At 41.1% G+C, this 23,820-nt stretch overlaps 1 protein-coding gene across 7 annotated transcripts in view; it reads right to left on the bottom strand.

Annotated features, from left to right (window-relative positions):
• OFD1 (OFD1 centriole and centriolar satellite protein) overlaps positions 1-23,810 on the bottom strand; it is an 82,108-nt gene extending 58,298 nt beyond the window's left edge. For 4 of the 7 annotated variants that reach the window (XR_011072214.1, XR_011072215.1, XR_011072218.1 and 1 more), the window contains exons 1-11: positions 23,175-23,810; positions 18,638-18,838; positions 16,870-16,938; positions 16,752-16,782; positions 10,317-10,424; positions 8,330-8,466; positions 7,828-8,001; positions 5,276-5,382; positions 3,206-3,325; positions 1,475-1,548; positions 57-148 (exon numbers count right to left, since the gene is read on the bottom strand). Coding sequence is in view for 1 of the 7 variants with exons in the window: in XM_068532578.1 (XP_068388679.1) it covers positions 57-148; positions 1,475-1,548; positions 3,206-3,325; positions 5,276-5,382; positions 7,828-8,001; positions 8,330-8,466; positions 10,317-10,424; positions 16,752-16,782; positions 16,870-16,938; positions 18,638-18,838; positions 23,175-23,267 (1,206 nt within the window). In the remaining 6 variants the exon portion in view is untranslated. The remainder of the gene's footprint in view (positions 1-56; positions 149-1,474; positions 1,549-3,205; positions 3,326-5,275; positions 5,383-7,827; positions 8,002-8,329; positions 8,467-10,316; positions 10,425-16,751; positions 16,783-16,869; positions 16,939-18,637; positions 18,839-23,174) is intronic. The other 3 variants (XR_011072213.1, XR_011072217.1, XR_011072216.1) reach the window with 3 other exon arrangements.
• Between the last annotated feature and the right edge of the window lie 10 nt (positions 23,811-23,820).

The raw sequence follows: 23,820 nt of genomic DNA, 5'->3' as shown, positions 1-23,820 counted from the left end.
AATTTCCTGTGTTGTCTAACAACTATTTCAAAAAAACCAATAGGCTTAACAATTACCTCAAGTTCTTTCACACGATTTACAGAACGATCCAGTTCTTCCTTTTTAAAGTTAAGAGTCGCAATCTCCTCTTGGAAATGTATAGCTTTTTCTGAAAGACAGAGCCAACCAACTAAACATCATAAAGTTTTCCCAGTGAGCACAAAAATCATTTAATCACTTATAGCCACTATGTCAGACCTAATGACCATTATTTCATCATCTAAAATAGCAGAGGGAATTCCCTGGCAGCCCAGAGGTTAGGACTCCGCGTCTTTACTGCCGAGGGTGCGGGTTTGATCCTTGGTCGGGAAACTAAGATCCCGCAAGCTGTGTGGCACACTAAAACACACACACACACACACACACACACACACACACACACACACACACACACACACACACACACGTAAAATAGCAGATATTTGGGTCAAAAAAAAAAGTCAGCGAGCAAGTAAGTAAGCCCCATTACTCAATAGGTGATGGGAAGTCGGTTGTAACGGTCATACATGTGGTGAACCTCCTGCTACACAAGTCACCAGAGTTACACCATCTGCACAGAGTGCGGGGCCCTTATGCCGATGGCTCTGAACTTCCTTAAAGACAAAGACTGCTCTGTAAGACTGTAGCTATTTGTAGTTATTATTTTGTCATTTTCACTTCATCTAACACAAGTCTCTATAGATATATCATCAAAAAAATCACATGCTGACTACAGGACGGTACTAATTCCTCAAGAGGTATTAGTCTCAGCAAGATAGTTGCAAAGGAGCAGCCACACACACTGGGTGACCTTCTGATGGGTATCAAGTACCCAGCCCTGGTTCACGCCCAAGAATCCATTTGAAATGCCCACCAAAAGTCCTTGTCACAGGTTGGTTCCTAAAAATATACTGAAATGTAAAATGTCTGAAAGATCGAAAAACTACCCAACTTTCCTAGTCTTGGGGTAATACATATAAGAGTTTAGGAGGTTATATGTCAAGTTTAAATATCATGAAGCATAAATATATATTAGAAGAGAAATAAGAAACCAGGTCACAGAGGACAGAGAAGTTAAAATTTTCCCTAAGTAAAAAGTGAAATCTCTCGTGGCTTAGAGTAATATTAACCGATGGCAATAAGTTGCTGCCGCCTTCCTGCCATCACAGATTTATTCATCAAAATATATTGAAATAAAGTTGAATAAAATTCTACCGATAAATTACTGATCTTTGAGAATATACAAAAGGTTAAACATGAAGGTTTGCAAAAACATAGTGAAAGACGGTGATTTTTTTTTCATTTTGTAAAATTAAAAGGACAAAAAATGTGTCAGTTTATACTAACAATGAAGTGGAAGGTACATATTTTTTGGATTACAGAACAGACCCAACTTAGGAAGCTGATAACCTGCATCGAAACTGAGAAGTACAGCTTTTTTCCCCCCAAGGGTCACCTTTATTCTTCCTCTTATCTTCAATCAATCTATTAGTTCTAGCGACGCAGTCCTCCTTCAGTTCAAGTTGATACCTGAGAATCAGAAGGATGGAAAATGAGTTCCTGGTCACCTCCCTAGACAGACTGCTATCAGTGCCTGAGCTTATCTATGGCACCAGGGCACCGAAGGGCACTGAACAGGACAACACATGAACTTCAAGGTCACTCAGTACTAAGGCCAGGGATTCAAATCCTGGCTATAAAAGGCCCAGTAAAATCCTGCTGCAATCCTGTAAACTCAAGCACAAAATACAGGGTTGTGTTATCAAGGTTACAGACGGCACTGTTTCTCAGTTGGTGTCCGCTGACCCAAGGAAGTAAATTTAGTTACTTTTACACTGTACACAACAGACTCTAAATCCCAAAGGATAACAAGTCAGTCACTTCCAATCCACCTATCCTGCCTCCCTACCCCCAAGCAGGATAAGAACTTTTCCCCTCAGGAACTGAGCACAGTACTGAGAGCCACTGCCAACAGAATTATATACGGATTGGCGATACCAAAAGGCACGTTTTCATGGAATTCTACTATCTCCACCAGCTATTACCAGCTGACTTTCTGGTTCAGAGATGAGAGAAAGGAAAGAAGCACTCCTGTGGTGAATATCCTCCAAACCCCAACAATTGCCAAAGTCATAATGAGGACACCCACGGCCAGACAAAGACATCAATACCTAACAGTTCCCTACTCCATGGCTATGTCAAGCTAACATACACACTTTTATTCATTTATTCCTAGAAGTTTAACAACTACAGATTCTTCAGAGCTTACTGCTGTATTAGAGGAGCGGACATAAAATATGTGGATGAAGTCTGTATCATGCCAAAACTGATACACGGAAAACTGCTATATTTTTTATTAGAATTATTTTAAAGAATAACCTCAAAAACCCTTTGAAGGTACTAAGTAATGGGCTATCAATGCCAAATTATGGACAAAGTAGTAAAGAGAGGCCGATGATTAAGAAATACCCAGAGCTGCTGAGTTGAGTCATCTCTCTGCTATGAATTCACTGACTCAATAAACAATTAACTGAACACTTATTTTGTGCCAGACGTTACACTGAGCACTGGAGAGAAAAGTTACCGTATATGGGCTTAATGGCTCTGCACTAAGATACTATTCACCAGAACACAGCAAAACCCAGACTAGAGGAAAGCCATAGTATCAGAGTTGTCCGTATTTTCCTTTTCCTGTATCATTTTTTGCTTTATATAGTTAATTCTAGTTTCTTTCTTTTGATTCTGGCTTTGCAGAATCTTGAAGGAATACAGATCGACAAATACTATAACCAATAAGCAGAATAATTCATAAATCATTAGACATCCCCATCTTAATGGCAGTATGAGTGGGGTAGAGGAAAAGATAAAAGTGACTATAATTCCCATTTTATAGCTTTTCAGCAAGTTACAAGGTGCCCTAAGAAATTCAAGCAAATCACAGGCCCTCAATAAATACTAGAGGAGAGACAAGAGTGAGCAGAGGATGCCATTCTCTGTACTGTATCTTTTTAAAACCATCTTAACTCAAATACTCATGGGAAAGGCTTGACTGGTCAATGAAAACACATATTTTTTTTAAATACTGGATTTTGCCATAAAATATTAGTCTTATCTACTTCATTAGTGTTGCTGTGTTTCATCAACTTAATTCAAACATGATACTTTTTTAAAGGCGCCAGACAATTACTTCAGAAGTTCGTTCTTGAGCTTTAGGTCATAGGCCTCCTCAATACTCTTTATATTCAGCTCCCGCCTCCTAAGCCCGTCAGTCATGCTTTTGTTTTCTTCTTCGTGTAGCCTCTGGGCCCTGAAATTAGCAAAAACAGATACGGCAAATCAGAAAACTGTAATACTTGAAGTGAAGAATTCAGGCGGAGAAGATACCATGTGTTTTTAGCTCCAGAGACTCAAACTGTTACGTGACTGTCACGCTGTGGGGAGTAGATGCAAAGAGCCAGAGGCCTCCCACCTCTTTTATGGGCTGACCTAGTGATGATGGATCTGAACTAGCAAACGGAGCTCTACGGTGGCACCTGGCTGGCGGGAGTGGGAAAGTGCCAAAACCAAAGTGGTTTCTCACAGGAGATGGTTCACACTTAAAAAAAAAAAAAAAAAAAAAAAAAAAAAGGTCATAAGTGGTAAGTAGCCATAATCAATTCAGGGGTGAAAGAATGATGTTTTTAGTTACAAAGCTACAAACCAAACTTCAGCTAGTGCACTTAAGTGCTTGTTTCTTCTATAATATTGTTTCTAACTAAGATTTAATTGACTAGCCCATAGCTACTAAAGACAGAAGATTCGTTCTGGCATTTCAGAGTCTACTAATTCAATACGGAAAAGTAAATACTGAAAAGAGAGCAAAAGATCGATGGATCAATCAGAAAGTCCCAACACCAAAGAAAGGCATGGTCTTCCTGGTGAGGCCTTAAATCAAGCACAAAATCAATTCCAGAGCCTGGGAACTGGGTTCATAGGGACTTAGATCAAGCCATAATGAGAAGTGCTAGGGAACCCAGACTATTCCAAGCAAAGGATAAAAGCTCTGTGTGTTAGCTCCCTCTGATGGTTCATCTGTACGCAAAGGAGCAGTAAACCAGTACGTTTATTTAGCTTACATACTATGCTTAGAAGGGAGGAGGAGGAGGAGGGGAAGAGGCGGTAAATAAGTGATTACATAATCATGAACCATCTATACCCAAACTGTGTTCCTTTTCTCTCTTATGATCAATTTACCTCTTTGGTATTGCCAAAAAGAGAGTAAGGTTGGCAGAGAGAAGAAATCAAACGAACCGAGCCTACATAAATGAGAAAACAACATCAATGAAGATGAAGACAAATCCTTTAATGAAAGAAAGTTCCTGTAGTATCTGTGAGTGCCAATTAATGGCACATACCAAATGGGAAAGAAGGCTTATTCCATAAACTATAAAACTGCTGAGCTTGCTATGAATCGCAGGTAAGAAGTGAAGAATGGGGGCTTCCCTGGTGGCGCAGTGGTTGAGAATCTGCCTGCTAACGCAGGGGACACGGGTTCGAGCCCTGGTCTGGGAAGACCCCACATGCCACGGAGCAACTAGGCCCGTGAGCCACAACTACTGAGCCTGCGCGTCTGGAGCCTGTGCTCCGCAACGAGAGAGGCCACGATAGTGAGAGGCCCGTGCACCGCGATGAAGAGTGGCCCTCGCTTGCCGCAACTGGAGAAAGCCCTCACACAGAAACGAAGACCCAACACAGCCAAAAATAAATAAAAAAAAAAAAAAAAAAGAAGTGAAGAATGAAACGTTGGTGAGCACTTGGAAAAAGCAACACACACATATCACAAGAAATACTTTCACCCAGTACAAGTCAACTCAGGGCCACTGTGTTTCCCTTTTTTGCCAGGAGAGCAGGTCAGTGTGGCAGGTCTGGCTCTCTGGAATTCAGTTACTACACGCACATGAAACTGAGATCTGAATGGTTGAACATAAATGCGAAACGTATGATCTTTTAAAGCATTATTCACTTCTGCAAATCATTTGTCCCGTCTCACTGAAGCCTGACGACGGTGTCTCCTTCTGCTTTCATCCCAGTGTCTAGTATTTCAAAAGTGAAACCCTCGTCCCTGTTTCTCTTAACTTGTGCCTTTTGAAGTTAGGTGCTATCACCTTTACAACCAAGAACTCTACTTTGCAGCTAATATTAGACTATGTAGACATTTTTAGTAGTTCTTTTGCATCTCATTCATTCTGAATGTCCAAAATGAATACACATTACTTACAATTCAAAAGCTTCAATTCTTTGCTTCAGATCAGCTTCTCTGTCTCTCAGCAAATCTATATCTTTTAGCAGAAGCTGCCTTTGAGTATAAATTTCTTTTGTTTCATTCTGTAGAGGAAAGTATTAATTTTCAGCAAGCGAGCTAAAGAAAACAAAAGGGATTTGAACTAATACCCTGCTTCCTAAATTCCAGAAAGCAAAGTACGGACACTTAGAGGAACAATTTCACTCTCAAGAGGTTCCAATGTGAGGTATATGTTTCGCCTTTTTTTCCACAAAAATTTACTCCCTCCTCCCCCAAGGACTGTTAACCCACATTACCCTATATCCCTAACATCCCTTGTCTCGTTATTTTATTACTGAATTAACATCTCTCAGACACTTACAAAATTTCGCTAAGTTCTTCAGCAAGAAAAAATGAAACAAAATGTGCATTCAGCAATAAAACTTAAAAGAATCCCCATAGTTCCATCGCTGTCTCAAAGTTTCAATTCAGAGGTCATTCTGGCTCACTCAGCAAGCTCGCCTGATGTCCCGAATGAATGGCCACACTTCCACGTATGTGTTCCCTGAGCAAGGGTTTCCTGAACACCTGTCACATGTCCAAGGGCACACTGGGAGCTGGATACACAATGATGGACAGATATAGGACAGCCCCCACCTTTAAAAAACTCACAGTTTAGTCAGGGAAAGAGACAAACCAACAGTCACACTATATTGTGATGATTTCACAACCGAAGTACATCAAGACTCGACAGCACGAACAAAGCCCAAAGGACTCCATCAGTGGGGGTCAGGAAAGGCGTCACGAGGACGTGACACTCCGGCTGGATTTTGAAGGACTGGACGGTTGTATCAGGCAGAGAAGGGGAGGGGCATTCCAGGTGGTGGAATCAAGGCACGGTGCTCTTCACAAGGATGGCTGCCTTCGCTAGTGCCCTCAGAGAATCAGGTGACTAAACGAGGGTTCGAGTCTGTTAACTGGTTGATCTCATCTAGTCAGTCATCTATCTTTTAATTTTATTGACATATAGTTGATTTACAATGCTGTGTTAATTTCTGCTGTACAGCAAAGTGACTCAGTTATACAAATACATATTCTTTTTCATATTCTTTTCCATTATGGTTTATCACAGGGATAATGAATACAGTTCCCTGTGCTCTACAGTAGGACCATTGTTTACCAATTCTGTAATAGTTTGCACCTGCTAATCCCAAACTCCCACTCCATCCCCCCTCCCCCCTCCCCCTCGGGGACCACCAATCTATGCTCTATGTCCCTGATTTTGTTTCTGTTTCATAGATAGGTTCATTTGTGCCATATTTTAGATTCCTCATATAAGTGATATCATATGCTATTTGTCTTTCTCTTTCTTAGTCAGTCACCTATCTTGAAGATGACGCTGTTAGCATAAACATAATCCAAGCTTCTCAAACACCTGTGCCTGCAACATTTATTTTATAGCTAAGTGAGCCCAATTCCCAGAACTGCTACATAACACTTGTAGAGGGGGTACAATTACCATGAAATAACTGGGTCTTATTGAGAAGCTCTAAGCAAGGGTGGACGCTGGGAGGAAGCCTTCTACTTTTAACAGAACTTCCTGATAGAAGCTCCCGCTGTCCATAGGAAACAAGGCCTCAGATCCAGCCTGGTCTAAGACATGCCCTTGGCAAAGGAACCTCTTTTTCCCAAAGCAATGGATCCAATCCCTCCCGACATGCCCTCCTGCCACTTGGCGACCTCTCCACCTCCCGTCCAGCCACCTTCCTGTGGGACAAGATCAAACGGCCACATGGATGACCCTGGCAGCCCTGGACGCCTCCACTCCGGGGACCTCACCTCTGCCCCCATAGCAGCACGCTGTGCTTTGTTTCCAGTCTTGATCTGAAACCTCCACCTGCAACTCTGTCCTCCTGGCCCATCCTTCTTCTTCCACCCATGGGAATCCCCAGACCTGCTTCTCGATGTCTTCCAGACGGCCACGTCACCCTCCCTGCTGCCCTATATTAGCCTCCTCCTGGGCTGCCTTCCCCACCCCACCCAACCCCAATGTCTCCCACGAAACGGGCTGCCTTTCCAAAGCCAAAGAAATTCGGCGCTCTCAAGCTCCTCTCCCCGAGCACCTCTATCCTTCCGCCCTCACCGACACTACACATCGTCCCGAGAGCTGCGCCAGAGCCATTGCAAGCACTGGATTTGGTCTACTGCCATTCCAGGCTGCCCACCTCGGCTGGGCCCTCAACATAGCTCAGGCAGCCCCGTCTGCTCCCCAGGGCTGCTCTTCCTTTCCTGCAAGCGGCCCTTCCACACCTCGGATCCTCTCCCCCGGCTGCTACCGAAGCCTCAAACCTGCCGCTTCTTTGGTACGAGTTTCTCCCACTCCCGGCATGGATGGTCCCATCCCCGGCCCTTTCCCTCCAGCCATCTCAGAGGAAGGGTGTCTGCACATCCTTTCCAAGCCCCATGCTTCTACGTGCGCTCTTGACCCCAGTCCCTACTTGGGAAACGGCCCAGAAATAGCCACCCGGTAAATGATTTTAGAATATTACCTCCTGGTGCTTTTGAATTCTCTTAAGGGTCATCTTTTCCCGAGAAATCAGGGCTTCAGATTTTGCTTGACAAGCTCTCTCAAATTCGTTCCGCAACTCAGCTAATTCCTTCTCACACTTTCTTTTCTCTTCCGTTTTAATTTTCGCTATTTCAGTATCTTTAAAATACTTCAGCTGCCAATTGATGACAAATAATTGTAAATGCCAATAACTACACTAAAGAAACAGTAACATTCTCTCTTCACTGTCGGGTTTAACATTAATGCTGCCTAAATATATTTAGCCTTGATTTGTCTTTATGTTTCGTCTCATTCACTGTACTTATAGGGTGCATTCAAAAGTCATAAAGAAATGACATCATCTGGAAAGAGAAACAACATGCACAGCAGTATAGTATCACATTCATTAGTAAAGATTCTAGTTATTTCCCCACATACCTAAGACGAAGACATTAAAAGACAAGCGAAAACATCACTCTTGGTAATAACAAGATAAATCTTACCTTTTGACTCATTTCTGCCCGTAGCTGCTGTTCAATTTCTCTCTTATATTCGTTTAACTTGATTTCTAAAGATTCTAACTTTGGATGCTGAGGGTAAGCACCTGCAAACTCATCGTCAATAAGCTGAAGCTTCTCAGCTATCAAACAACACAGGAAAGGAGGTTAGAGAAACGTGGGCAGGTGAGCAAGAGGCCAGAGCTCTGTTCAAACACAAAGAGTGCGCTTAAGGGAAAGTGCAAGGATGTCTGCAATTTACTTGGTAATGCATCAGAAACGTGAGAGAGCTTTATGGACGGACAGGTAAGTGGTCAAGCAAGCGTAACGCAAATTTCATGGCAGACGTGAGGTGTACACGTGTGTGCTGTAAAACTGTGCCAACTTTTCTGAATGTCTGAGAATCCTCATCATAAAATGTCAGGGGAAAAGAAAACAAAAAGTACAGTTCAAGTCAGAAAACACTGGCATCTCTTTCCAGTGTCTAAATGCCATGGGAGAGAGCTCTTCATTGGACTTTGGTTAAAGCTGACTCACTTTCAAACACTGACCTTAAGATGAATCGACGATCATGTGTCTCAACTCCTCCTCTCCACAGAAGAGGAAACAGACACCCATACAGTTGAAGTGATGTTCAGACGGCTAAGCAACTCTATACTGGCATCAGTGGGGCTAAAGCCAGGTCTATGATTGCCTCGCATTCTGGCACTCTTTCCAGCAGACCTGCAGCCCTCAAACCAACTGTGGATTTGAAACCAACCACATAGCACACTGCAAACCTGGCCCTCGCGTACAATCTCAATCATGTGTAACACCAATACCACCAAAAAGCAGGCATAGGAAGAAAAGGCTGGCAGAAGCAAATTAAAATATTGGCAGGTATGTCTCTGGTCGACAAAACTTTCCATCTACTTTTCTGGATTTTCCAAATGCTCTGGACTGTCCAATGCAGGCCACTAGCCACATTTAGCCATACTGAGTACTTGGAATGTGACCAGTTCAAAATGAGATGTACTCTAAGTGTAAAAGACACACCAGACATCAAGGACTGAGTACAAAAAAATAAACGTAAAATATCTCATTAATATTTTTCATATTGATTTCATGTTGGAATAATATTTTAGACATACTAAGTTATATAAAATATATTACCAAAACAAATTTCACCTGTTTCTTCTTACCTTTTCTATTTTGGCTACTAGAAAATTTATTACACATGTGGCTCATATTATTGAACAGAACTGCTGTAGAATAAGCATGTTCTATGTTTCTAATGGAATAAAACCTACACCTAAATAAATGAAAGGCGTAGTCATACAATACGGTCTTTACAAGTTATGAACTTATCTTTTTACAGTTAAAGGCACTAGCGCAGTTTAAGAGTAAGGAAGGGGCAAGAAATCGATTAACCATATCCTATTAGCCAGCTGTTTCCCTTCTCTCCTGAGCACACAACTCAAGGGCAGGATGGTATTACAGAAAGCCTGCACAGCAGAAAAGCTCTGGATCACGGACCAGAAAACTTGGACTCTATTATCAGTTCTGACCCAGACTTGGCATTGCCAAGTTGCTCTTCCTCTGGTGACCTCAGTTTTCTCAACTTATAAAATGAAGGGATGGCCCACTGACTTCTCTAGTTCTCTGCAATGCAAGTCATCTAAGATCTTCTCAGTTTAGTGGCTATAGAGTTAGATGAGACACAGGGAAGAACCTCCCAGTCAAGAGGGGTTCAACCCAACAGATAAGGAAGTGGGCCTTTGGATCCCCACGAGATCTGGAAAGCGTAGCCTTGGCGGTCATGAAGGGAGGAGCAGCCCTGGAGAGCAGTTCCTGGTCCCTCCCAGCAGTGATCCCGGAAAAAATGAGCGCCCCTGCCGCCAGCAGCCTGCATCCCTCCCAGTCAAGCAACGAATACATAATACGGTACATCAGGTCATCTCCTTCATTCAAAAGAGAAAACGGAAGAAGTGAAATTATGGAAGACCATAATTACCAAGGGAGTCTTTGACGGGAAATGTTGAAGTTGTCTGAGTTCCCATACTGCAACTCTCTTTAGCCTGATGATATTCTGCCAATTCTTTCAGAAACTGCATGAGAAAACCTAAAAGACACAACGTGTATAGTTTCGTTTCACAACTTCCTTTCATTCAACTGTTGCTCAATCACTGTTTATGCAATCTTGGTTTTATAACATTATCTTTTTTACATCATGTATCTTTTAAGAATAATTTCTGAGGAAAGGCATTTCCAAGCATGATACAGAAACCTACAAGCAATAAGGAGAAATATTCATCAAACGTGCAAATTAAGAGCTTATATGTGGCGTGAAATAGCAAAGTCAAAAGACCAATGATACACTGGAAACAGCTACTTGGCATAATACAGAGACAGAGAACTAATTTTCATAAACATCAGAGAGTTTTTACAAATCAGTACGAAAACAGAAAAACAGGGCAAGACATGGACAAAGTTCACAGAAAAAAATGTTGAATAAACATGAACAAAATTATAAATAAATGCAAATTAATACTACAACAGCAAGATTGTATTTTCCCAATAAGCGTATTACCAAAGTTTTAATCTTAGCACCCTAAGTGTCAGCAAGGGAGCGGGGAAGCAGGCGTGCTCTTTCACTTGGGAGGGAAATTTGTCCGTGTTTATGGATATTCAAAATGCAAGTGCCCTTTCACCTAGTCATTCCACCTCTCTGAATTTACACAGCTATACTTTCCCAAAAGGGTGTAGCACCGCACGCCGCATGCTTCTAATGGCAAAAACCAAGTGATGAAACAATAAAATCTCCATCAACAGGGGGTTAATTAAATACATTCTAAAAAATAATTAGTCCAAGTACACAGCTAGCGAAAGATATATTGGTGGATAAAGAAAGCAAATTGCACAACAGTATCTATGATATGATCCCATGTATGAGTATATGTTTTAATTACATATAGACTTTGACACCTGTGAACTAAATTCTGGTAGGATAAACGAGACACTCTTCGTTCTAGTTATCAGCAGAAAGTGAAATTAGAGAATATGAACAGAAATTCCTACTCTTCTTTCACTTCATACCCTTCTGAATAGTTCAAAAAATTTTTTTCTTTTTGACCACGCCGTGCAGCTTGTGAGATCTTAGTTCCCCGACCAGGGATCAAACCCAGGCCCCTGGGAGTGGAAGCACAAAGTCCTAACCACTGGACCGCCAGGAAATTCGCTGAAACTTTTTTTTTTTTTAAAGTCATGAGTATAAATTTTAGAAGTTTTCACTTTCTTGGAACAGATGAATGGACTTCCGCATCAGCCAAGTTAAGGGCTTATTTTTCTTTTCTACTGAAGACATTACAATATACTGTTTTCTTAAATCGAAGTATAGTTGATTGACAATGTGTTAATTCCTGCTGTACAGCAAAGTGATTCAGTTATACATATATACACTTTTTAAAATTTTCTTTTCCTTTATGGTTTATCATAGGATACTGAACATAGTTCCCTGTGCTCTACAGTAGGGCCTTGTTGTTTATCCACTCCATATATAATAGCTCACATCTGCTCACTCCATCCCTCTCCCATCCCCTCTCCCCCGTGGTAACCACAAGTCTGTTCCCTATGTCTGTGAGTCTGTTTCATACATAGGTTCCTTTGTGTCATATTTTAGATTCCACATATAAGTGATATCATACAATATACTCTCTTTTACTTCCCCTACTGCAGATATAAACTCTGTTCTTTCATACTCATTGCCTTGCAACTCTTCTGTCTCATCCACCCTCTTCTTCTGACCCTTTCCTATCAGCCTGTTCTCACCTCATCCCTTCGTGCTGTCATGCTGAGGCCAGATCTTGGCTCCCTCTATGGACAAAGGTCAACGTTTGGCAGAAATCTTCAAGATCCTGCAGGAGGTCATCTTTGGCGGTGTGCCCTTCCACCGCAGCATTTCTAACGCTGGTGCCTTTTTCCAGTTATGCAGTGCTTTCCGCAGGCCCCTAATTAGTTCCACTTCCCCTCTCTCCCCTCCACACTCCCACCCAAGAAGGATACGTCTAGTCTCCACCTCTATCCAGTCATTTATTTATATCCGTATGGACTCCTGTTTCATACCTTGGTAATTATAATTCATGTGTAATTCTACAACTCACTGATAAAACCCGCTCTTTTATTTTGTTGCTCCAATTGTTCCAGCTTTGGCCTCTGGGAGCACTTTCACCGTGGGTTTTTGTCTTAAGCACTTCCTTAGGTGCTGCACTGAAAGGGGCTCCAGGCTCACCTTGTACAGTCTCTGCTCCACTCCTGGAATCAACCGCTGCTCCAAGGAGCCCTGGTTCCTATTATTATGGAATGGTATTAGAAACCGAATCTTAGTACTGCAAACTGGGCTCGAGGTGTGCTCACTGCAACTGGGGTGTCACTGCTTCCAGCCCCTCAGCCTAGACAGCAAGGAAATACGAATGTACACTAACCTGTGTACACAAACATACCTATAAATATCTCTGTGTATCACCTGTATCTATATTAAGCTAAACGTGAGTTCATACTAATGTCTCCAACGAAGCCATTACCACATGGATCCTAGCCTCCTCCCCTTGTTTACCTGTAAATTCCCACTCCAGCAGTGAACACCTGGCTCCCGCCATCTTCTATCCACTTACTTAATTGTTCAATTCCAGCACACGTGTATCATGGTTTCCCAATTGTTAGCCAGCACTCCCATGAGAAATAACTCTCACCTTGAATACACAGCCTACGTACAGTTCCTTCTGCCTTTCGTCTTAGTCGTCATTCTTTCCAACGTCAGATAGCTCAGCATATTTTTCCCCACCCCCTGCAGTGAGGTTACTACAGTTAGATTGTTTTGTCACAGTCCGCATTCCATCCTGAGATCACCTGACCTCCTAAATTTGCATACATGAAGGCTTGTTCTTTGTACAGTTCTACAGGTTTTAGGCAAATGTCTATATCGTACCATTACAGGTATCGTAAGAATACTTTCACCAACCTAAAAAAAATCCTGTGCTTCACCTCTTCAACCTCCTACCCCTTCCCTCCAAATCCCTAGCAACCACTGATGTGTTTACTATCACTATAGCTTTGCCTTTTCCAGAATGTCACATAAATGGAATCATATAGCACGTAGCCTTTTCAGACAGGCTTCTTACATTAACAATACACATTTGTGATTCATTTATCTCTTTGCATGGCTTGGTAGCTCATTCCTCTTAGCTGAATAGTATTTCCCTGTCTGGAAGTACCACAGCTTGTTTATCCATTCAGCTACCAAATAACATCTTGGTTGTTCCCAATTTCTGGCAATTATGAATAAAGTTGCCACAAACATTCACGTGCAGGTGTCTGTGTGGACTTAAGTTTTCAAGTCACTTGGGTAAATACCTAAAACAATGACTGTTGGATTGTAGAGTAAGACTATGTTTAGTTTTGTAAGAAACCACCAAACTGGGCTTCCCTGGTGGCGCAGTGGTTAAGAATCCGCCCGCCAATGCAGGGGAAAATAGGTTCGAGCCCTGGTCTGGGAGGATCCCACATGCCGCAGAGCAACTAAGCCCGAGAGCCACAACTACTGAGCCTGCGTGCCCCAACTGCTGAAGCCTGCACGCCTAGAGCCCGTACTCCACAACAAGAGAAGCCACCACAATGAGAAGCCAGTGCACCGCAACGAAGAGCGGCCCCTGCTCGCCACAGCTAGAGAGGGCCCGCACACAGCAACAAAGACCCAATGCAGCCAAAAATAAATAATTAAAAAAAAAAAAAAAACACCACCAAACTATCTCCCCAGGTGGCATTTAGTATTCCCACTAGCAATGAGGGACAGTTCCTATTGCTCCACATCCTTACCAGCATTTAGTGCTGAAGGTGTTCTGGATTTTGGCCATGTTCCCGCATTTTTGTTTTACTTTGCATGTCTCTAACAAATAACGTGCAGCATCTTTTCATATGCTTATTTGCCAACTGTATATCTTCTTTGGAGAGCTATCTGTTCAGATCCTTTGCCCATTTTTTAACTGACTTGTCTCTTTAGTGTTGAGTTTTCAGAGTGCTTTGTGTATTTTTGATGCAAGTCCTTTACTGGATGTCTTTCGCCAATACCCTCTCTCCCAGTCTGTAATTTGCCTTTTCACTCTTACATAGAATAGACGTTTTTAAATTTTAATAAAGTCTAACTGGTCTATATTTTCTTTCATGTATCATGCTTTTGGCATTATATTTCATAGCCAGACAGCAGGTCACAAAGATTTTCTATGTTTTCTTCCAGAAGTTTTATATTTTTGTGTTTTACATTTAGATATATGATTCGTTTTCAGTTAATTTTTGTGTAAGGTCTGTGTCCAAGTTCATATTTGTGCATATGAATGTCCAACTGTTCCAGCACCACTTGCTGAAAAGACTGTATTTCCTCCATTGAATTGCCTGTGTTAAAGGCTAGTTGACTATGTTTGTGTAGACCTATTTCTGGGCTCTCTATTCTGTCCCACTGATCTATCTATCTATCTATCTACCTATGTATTCTTTTGCCAATCACAGGCAATGATTTTAACGTCCAGAAAGAAAAGAGCCAGTGTCCAAATTCTCTGGCCAGCTATTTTCTGGGCATCATTATCTTTGAAAGGAAAAATGAGGGGTGGGAAGGATGTGTGAGTGGAATCTAGGGGAAAAGTACTGTAACCATTCAACAGATCAGCACCCTCAAAGTACAGGCACAGTAAGATAAGACCAAAGATCTCTGCCAGGGAATACACAACAGTTAGGTACAAAACATCTTCTTACATGTTTTCTGATGGTCTCAATCTCTTAATGGGGAGCCACCAATTTTTAAATCATTTCATTTTAACAGTAGCTGCTTTACTGTTAGCCAAGAATTCTGTCCAAATTATGTCATTAGGATGCATGACATGTCTGCAACTCAGTTTTTCTGAGTTTCAGAAATTTTACTAGGATGCTGGGTAAAGCTGGTAAGAGATGTTAGCCAGATGTCTTTCTGAACTAGAAAGATTTAAAGAGTGCTTAAAGGTGAAAAGCTATTTTTAATAGTATAAATACCTATAAATAAATGGTGTGGAAAGATCCCACATGCCGCGGAGCAACTAAGCCTGTGTGCCACAACTATTGAGCCTGCGCTCTAGAGTCCGCGAGCCACAACTACTGAGCCCGCATGCCGCAACCTGAAGCCCGCGTGCCTAGAGCCTGTGCTCCGCAATGAGAAGCCACCACAACGAGAAGCCCGCGCACCGCAACGAAGAGTAGCCCCCGCTCACCGCAACTAGAGAAAGCCCACGCGCAGCAGCGAAGACCCAACACAGCCAAAAATAAATAAATAAAATAAATAAATTTATATATATAAAAAGGGATATGATAAAGGACACAGTTGAACAGCTAAACAGAAGAGATACACAGGGCGAGGTACATGTGGGAAGGAGCCCGGAGCTTCTATGCCCTCTCCAGGTGTGCCAATCTCCTAGCACCTCCATGTGTTCACCAACCTGGAAGCTCTCCGAACCCCACACTTTTGGGATTTATGGAGGCTTCATCACACATTCATGATCGATTATTCACAAAAATGATCGATTATTCATTTTCAGTCCTCCTCCCTTCAACAGAATGGGGAGCAAAGCTGAAAATCTCAAGCTTCTAATCATGGCTTGGTCTTTCCAGTGACCAGCCTCATCCAGGAGCCATCCAGGGACCCGCGTAGTGTTGGCTCATTCGAACACAAGACACTCCTATCACCCAGGAAATTACAAGGGTTTCAGGAGACCTCTGTCAAGAATGGAGGTCAAAGACCAATACTAGAACAAGATATGCTCCTTGTGTTCTTATCACTTAGGACATTACAAGGATTTTGGGAGCTGTGTGCCAGGAGCTGGGGGCAGAGATCAATATATACTTTTTCTATTATCTCAGAGTAGTTATGGACTCTTTGAAGGTTATTATCAAGGCCAAAATTAAAGCAATTTATCAGGCCTATATAAACAAAAAAAAAAGCACACTACTGAACAGATATTTCATTCTTTAAGCCAATATTAATACAGTACTCTATATATTGTACTTAGGGGCATATCTAGGATACAAAGATAGTGGCCTAAACGTTATTTGTTTTTGTTTTGGAAATGTTCCAAACAGTGGGTATCTCTACAAAGACCAACTTTCAATCCGTTTGTAGGGCTCTTGATGCTGTCTCTAGTTTTCTCATTTGAGTAATAGCGATTTTAAAAGGTTAAAATTTGGGGGAAAGGATCCACATTTGTAAAACAGATGAATTGTTCTATTTAAAAAGGTATTGTCAGCAAGGAAAAAAGTCAAATGATTCAATTCAAATTCCCTATTCTTCCACCTGAAAATTATTAGTTTCATACTTTTATACAAAACAATACATAACAAAAATGTTCCTATTCTCTACAAAGATGAAGGCTCCTACCTTTTTGGTTTTCTTTGTCAAATCCTGAAATCTGTTAAAAGAAAATATTTTACCTTTATTCAACTATTCCGTTATTATTAACAAACCAAAGCAGGTTATAAAAACGAAACAATCCTACCAGTGATTTGTACAGACTGGATTCAGGGTTGATTTTAATGAGCTGTAATAGATCCTGCATAGTAAATACCTTAAAAAAAAAAAAAAAAAAAAAAAGTACACAGATTTTAACATCAACGTGTAAGTGATATATTCAGAAACATCCCAATTTAAGATTAAAAATCATGGTTCAGACTAAATAAGATTATAACTATGCTAATAATGTAACACGTAAGCTTTCTTATATTAAGTTACAATAAACGCTGCAGTCAAAAGGATAAAATTTTTCTCTTGATCACGTAATTAACCTCCAAATAATTCACATCAAAAATGATGTGCCTAACAGAAATAACAGAAATGGTTAATGCCTTACAGATAAGAAACACTCAAACATCTGAGGCACCAATGAATATATGAGTGCATTCCAGGGTCTTTCAATTGCAATGACATTTTTAAATTACTATTGCTTCAAAATGTAAATAAACTGAGTTTGTACTATCTTTACAACTACAAAATGTTTAAAACTATCTTAGATACACATGTGGTCAAAGAGTTTGAGTATTCTTAGTAAACAATACATACTACAGAAATACATGCTGTGTCTACCCTGAGAACATTGATACAATCTACAATTAGTTTTCCATTAAAGAATATTCTGCACAGTATTTTAGAGTATAGAAATCTTTAAGTGTATGAACTAGATAATCACTGCTATAACCACATAATTGACATTATTCATTCTAGGAGCAAAATTGTGAAATGTAATTAGAAAGTTAGAAGGATCAACAAAGAATTCCTAATGCTGGTAAAATTTGATTGTTAATGAATTAATACAGCATATTTAAATTTTAAGTTTTTCCAATAATAACACTGCTGTTCTCTTAAAACAGCTGAATACCACACTTGTGGACAATTATGGCCAAGATAAAGAGTTAAAACACAGGGACAGCCCCAGGAGTCAACCCTAATGTAAACTATGGACTTCAGGTGATAATGATGTGCCAACGCAGGTTCACCGAACATACAAATGCTGATAGCCGGGGAGGCCTGCACGTGTGGGGTTAGGGAGCGGAAGGGCAACCTCCCTTTCTGCTCATTTTCGCTGTGAAGCTAAACTGCCGTAAAAAAATTAAGTCTATTAAGAAAAATAGGGAAAGTGTGCTATATCTACCTTTAAAATAACCAAGCATGACTAGTATGTTCAGTGGTTGGTGGAAAGATAGTGACCATCATTAGGAAAGTGGTAAAAGGTGTTGTAGTATTTAAGAACTCCACAGGTTTTCAAAAGTTACTTATCCCTCACTTCTCTTATGTCATCACAAAGACGACAAATATCTGAAGAGACTGTAGCATACTGAAGACGGCACACTGTAGATCTAGATTTACTGCCCTGCATTGCCACTTACCAATCATGTGACCTTGAGCAAATCACCCCACCTCTCCAGACTCTGGATCCTCATCTGTAATACATGTACCACCTGCAGAGTGACCAGCAGTGCCAGCCTCACAACAGACATTCAACATAAATGGCAGTTTTGCGTCCTCAGACCACATGGAGTGTCAGATCACTTCTAGCTCCAAAACGTCACAATTTTATAAAGACAAATCAAGATATCAAGGAATTGGTAACAATGTCAGATTTCATACTCCTCTGTCACATTATAACAAACACATGATGTAATTTCAAAGATAAACAAGAAAGGGACGCAGCTAGCCTAGGAGCACTTAGCTATTACCTGAGGGAGAAGCTGTTAACAGAAAATTCAGAGACAGAGAAGCAAAGGTGTTACCTTTTCTTTTGCCAAACCACTTTCGGGAAAGAAGACAGAAAGCGCACATTCGTAGCCGCATCTCTGTAAGTGATCTGCCACTAGAGAGTTGGAAGCGCGTATTAAGAGGGAGCTCCCTTCCACTGACAGGGAGAGGGACTGCACTTCGCCACTCAGTACAGGCTGCATCAGCTCGTGAATTAGCTGGTTTCGGAGTTGCGTCTAGATCAAATACAAAATGAAACAAGAGGGAAAAAAAATTTCACCAGGATTTTTTCCACTGGCGGGACACAGACTTGTCACATGAATTAGAATCCTTCCTTTTGTTTCCAGAATGGTTCTAAATCCATGGCCCCAAGTTAGGAACCTTCCCCTGGACACTCTGTCTTACCCTGTGAGACAAGCAGCCCAGTGGGTTCTAGAAAGAGTAGCTTGCTTTCACCAGCTTCCAAGTGAGCTGGTGGTGAGCCAGAACGTGGTGAGACTAACTTCGCTTCCCTACAAGCCCAGTTCAGCAACTTTTCATTGGGGTACCAAATACAGGAGAAAACTCTGCTACTTCCTCACCTCTCTGCAAATTGTTGGAGGATACGAAAATAATACTGGGTTAAATATATTTAAGTATATTGATCAAAATAAGATTAGGTTCCCAAAACAGAAATAGTATACACAAGAGAAAAATCAGTAAACCCAAAAAAGGCTTATTAAGATTCACTTTCACGTGGACTATTTACAATTCTAGACATTATGAAATATAATAATTTTCCCCTATTTTATAAATGAGGAAATTTAGGCTCAAGGTGGCTAATTTTCTCAAAGTTATAACACCAGTGTTATTATTCATTTTGGTTTTAAAAAAATCCCCTAATCAGACTGCTGGATATTTGTCCTAATTTATTTTGCATGTAATCTGAAACATACAATTGGGCAGAGCTTAAGAGTACACTGCCTAGATTCACGGGGTTCAGCAGTAAATGACACCTAAGGAATTGTTATTAATAGAATACAAACAAGAAACAAATGAAGTTCTCGTTACATCTCTTTCTTCTACCCTTTAGCTAAAGAGAATATATTAGTTCTATATATAGTTCTATATTAGCAGCATAGAACAGAACTTATATGTGTATCTAAAATCCTATAGTACTGGGCATATACCCAGAGAAAACCATAATTCAAAAAGACACATGCACCCCAATGTTCACTGCAGCACTATTTACAATAGCCAGGTCATGGAAGCAACCTAAATGCCCATCGACAGACGAATGGATAAAGAAGATGTGGCACATACATACAATGGAATATTACTCAGCCATAGAAAGGAACGAAATTGGGTCATTTGTAGAGACGTGGATGGATCTAGAGACTGCCATACAGAGTGAAGTAAGTCAGAAAGAGAAAAACAAATATCGTATATTAACGCATGTATGTGGAACCTAGAAAAATGGTACAGATGAACCGGTTTGCAGGGCAGAAATTGAGACACAGATGTAGAGAACAAACGTATGGACACCAAGGGGGGAAAGTGCCAGGGGCAGGGGGTGGTGGTGGGATGAATTGAGAGATTGGGATTGACATGTATACAGTAATATGTATAAAATAGATAACTAATAAGAACCTGCTGTATTAAAAAATAAATAACATTCAAAAATTCAAAAAAAAATAATACATAAAATAAAATCCTAGAGTAAAAACACATTTACACTAAATAGAATATATATGCTTTCCCTCATCTGATACAGTTAAGTAACTGAAAAGAGAAAACTAAAGCCTCCTCCACCAGTAAAATTTAGTGGTTTTATTAAATTTGTAACATAGTAAAGAAGAAATATACTTAGATTCAGCTTAACTAACACAAGGATTTAGGGTGTCTTGCAAACAAGTACTGAAATGGCTAAGAATTAAATGAGGGATTTAAGCAAGGTAAAAGGAAGAGTAGCAAACAGTGGAATGACATTACAGATGAATTTCCATCGTGATACACCCAAAAAGCATGCCATCTAGCACTTGCTGGAAGGAATCCAAAAACTGGCCGGGGGGGCTTTCTCACCTTCTGAGACGGCCCACACTCTGTGGAGTGTTTCTCTCTAAATAAATCCACCTCTTACCTTAAAAAAAAAAAAAAAAAAACTGGCCGGGGGCTTTCCAGCAGCCAGTGCAAAGAGGGAAATCTATTCAGAATTAAAGCTTGCAACGTCCCTAAGACAGAAGTAAGGACAGAGCCCTCACCCCAAATTGTGCCTATGAGAACTTCTCCCCAAAAAACCATAGGGGAGTTCGGGTTTGAGCACAAGCCACCTGTTTTCCTAGCTTGGCCCTGCAATAAACCTTTCTCTGCTCAAAAAAAAAGAAAAAAAAGAAAGAAAGAAGGCCAATTATTGTGGGGGGAGGGGAAGTAGGAGAGACAAGACTTAGGGACCCGGAACCCTCAGCACATCTCTCAGCAATTGACAGAGTAGACTCAAAATAAGGAAAAAGAAGATTTTTCATAAACTTCATTTACCAGACACCCATATGACTCCGTACTTAATCATAAATACAAATTCTTTCCAAACACCCAAAGAGAAAGTGAACTAGGCCACTCAAAACTTCAATGAATTGTAAAAATTAGAACTCACTCAGGTCATTAAACTGAGAAAGTAAACTAGCTCAGACTGAGAAAGTAAAAAGCTGCCCTGCCAAAATCCCCCCTGCCATTGATCACGCTAGAATAACAAACTGAATGGCCAGCTGCAAACACGAAACAGTATTTCTCCTTAGGATAGGCTGCAGCTGTCAAGTGAACAAGGCTAGCATAATCCTGATACCAAAGCCTAACAAGGATAGCTCAAGATGGATAACGATAGGTCATTATCAACTGGACTACAGACATGAAGTAAAACCCTACCAAACCAAACCCAAAGGACAGCAAGAGAACAAACACCATGCCCAGACGCAAGAACCATTCCGCCTAAGAAAGTGGACTAATGCGTGATATACTACAACTAATTTCAGGTGGGTTAAGGAATGAACCGTAAAAAAGAGCCTTTTTAAAAACTTAAGAAAAGTGAATATTCATTCTCAGTGGAAAATGACTGAGAATAATCAGCACAAAAAAAGTAAACAAGAGACTTGACCACATAAAAATGTAACTTCAGTATTTTTTAGAGCCAAATTAAAATTGAAGACAGATAGTATTGCCACAAAAATGGGAAAAAAGATTAAGTTTCCATTAAAAGAACTCGTATCAATAAGAAAACACCAGCACCCTAGGGAAAAAAAATGGGCAAGGGGAACATGAACCACCAATCCATGGAAAACGTACACATGGCCAGAAAATATATGCAACCTCACTGATAAACAAAAGAAAGAATGTTAAAATAATAGAGTTTCTCAGTCTTAGATTGGTTTAAAACATGTCATGATCATACTATGGGAGAGAGACGTGCATTCTCAAACTGCTGGTGGAATACAAACTGAAGTTGACCCTCGAACCACCAGGGGTTAGGAGCCCCCTCCACATCCCCCGTGTTGCATCGGCAGATTCAACCAACCACAGACAGTGTAGTATTGTAGTAGGTATTTATTGAAAAAAGTCCACATATAAGTGGACCTGAGCAGTTCAAACCCGTGTTGTTCAAGGGTCAGTTGTATTACCACCTTTCTAAAACAAGACGTGTACACCAAGGACCTTACAAATGTTCACACCCTTTGATTCATTAATACCACTTCATCTATCCTAGGCAAAGTGAGAGACGCAATTGAAGGAATGTGTAAACCTGGGTATAACCTAAATATTCAATAACAGGGGAATGCTGCATAAATTACCCATATGTCCAAAGATCCAAAGATGAGCCTGGTGCCAATGAAAATGAGGATTTCAAGACACATTTAAGGACACAGGAAAATGCTCACCATGTAATAGTAAAGAGGATACACAAATACACACATTACGCCAATTAGTACTTGTATTAGAGATGACTTCTCTTGTATGCTTTTCTATATTTCAGATGAGTTTGAAGTATTTTTCACATGAGTCTATAGTATTGTTAAGTTACAAAAACAATGGAGGAGACAAGAAAAAATTGTCCTTAATTTCCCATTTTAAGTGTAAAATGGTCTTTTGAAATGTATATAGTAATGAAAACACATTTGAGCTAATCCTACTCCTTGCTGTTAATTCATACATGAAGTGTACTAGGAAATATTTGCTGCTCAAGTATTTATACCTTTCAATAGACTTTAAAGAAGAAATTTCTCATTCCCCCAACTTTTCTACAGTAAGCAGTCTCTTAATGTTTTCTATATGGTGACAATATCCTCTATTCAAATATGAGTAATACAAAACCACTTACTAACTCAGGAACCTGTAAGCCAAATTTTTTAAACAAACCTAACCTTACTAAAATGTGTTTGTTTTACGATTTAAGAGTTGCACAGGAACAGAGCAGTGTAATTCACCAATACAATCTGTGTATCATGCTATTTTTAAAGCCCAACACATGGATGTATTTACATGTGGACTACCTGTTACAGGTTACACCTGTAAAATTTATGTAACAGCTATGCCTAAAAGTGATACCTTCAGTGAGTCCAGTATACCCCGATCCTTAAACGTCCGGTACAGCTTTTTGCGCAGTTCATCTTGACTCAACACGTCAGATGTGGGGAGCATGGTGGCCTAGAAGAGAAAACGGTTACGGGTTACCTGGCGGGCAGTAGGGGACGTGAATTTCTGAAGACGGATCGGTGGGCTCCAAGGAAGCCAAAGGCGGTTTAACGGAAACAAACAAAGGCTTCACTTCCGCCCGCCCCGAGGAGGGGGCAGATGTATCTACCTGAGGTATCAGCTTCCTCCCGAGCCCTCCCCACTGTGCCCAGAGTTAGAGCCCGAGACCGGGGTGCGAGCCCAGGCCCAGGGGAATCCCTGGCCGGAGAGCCCTGCCGCTGTCCCAGAAAAACGGGAGGAACAAGCTGAACTCCGAACTAAGAACTCAGGCAGAGACCCGCACTTCCTTTCTCCGCGGTTCTGATAGGTGGGCGTAGTTGTGGCCCACGCGGGACTCTCACGGGCGGCTGGAGGGCTGAGACCGGAGACAGAAGGCCAGGGAAGGCGCGGCACTAGCCGGAGTTGGAACCGCTCAGACCTGATCCCTCCCCTCCCCGAAGTCTTCCAAGCCCAGCCGCCCTACTCTGGAGCACTACAGCGCAAGCCCGGAGCTGCGCCG

This window comes from Eschrichtius robustus, chromosome X (assembly GCF_028021215.1).
Source record: "Eschrichtius robustus isolate mEscRob2 chromosome X, mEscRob2.pri, whole genome shotgun sequence".
Taxonomy (NCBI): domain Eukaryota; kingdom Metazoa; phylum Chordata; class Mammalia; order Artiodactyla; family Eschrichtiidae; genus Eschrichtius; species Eschrichtius robustus.
This window is presented reverse-complemented; position numbering and strand designations above follow the sequence as displayed.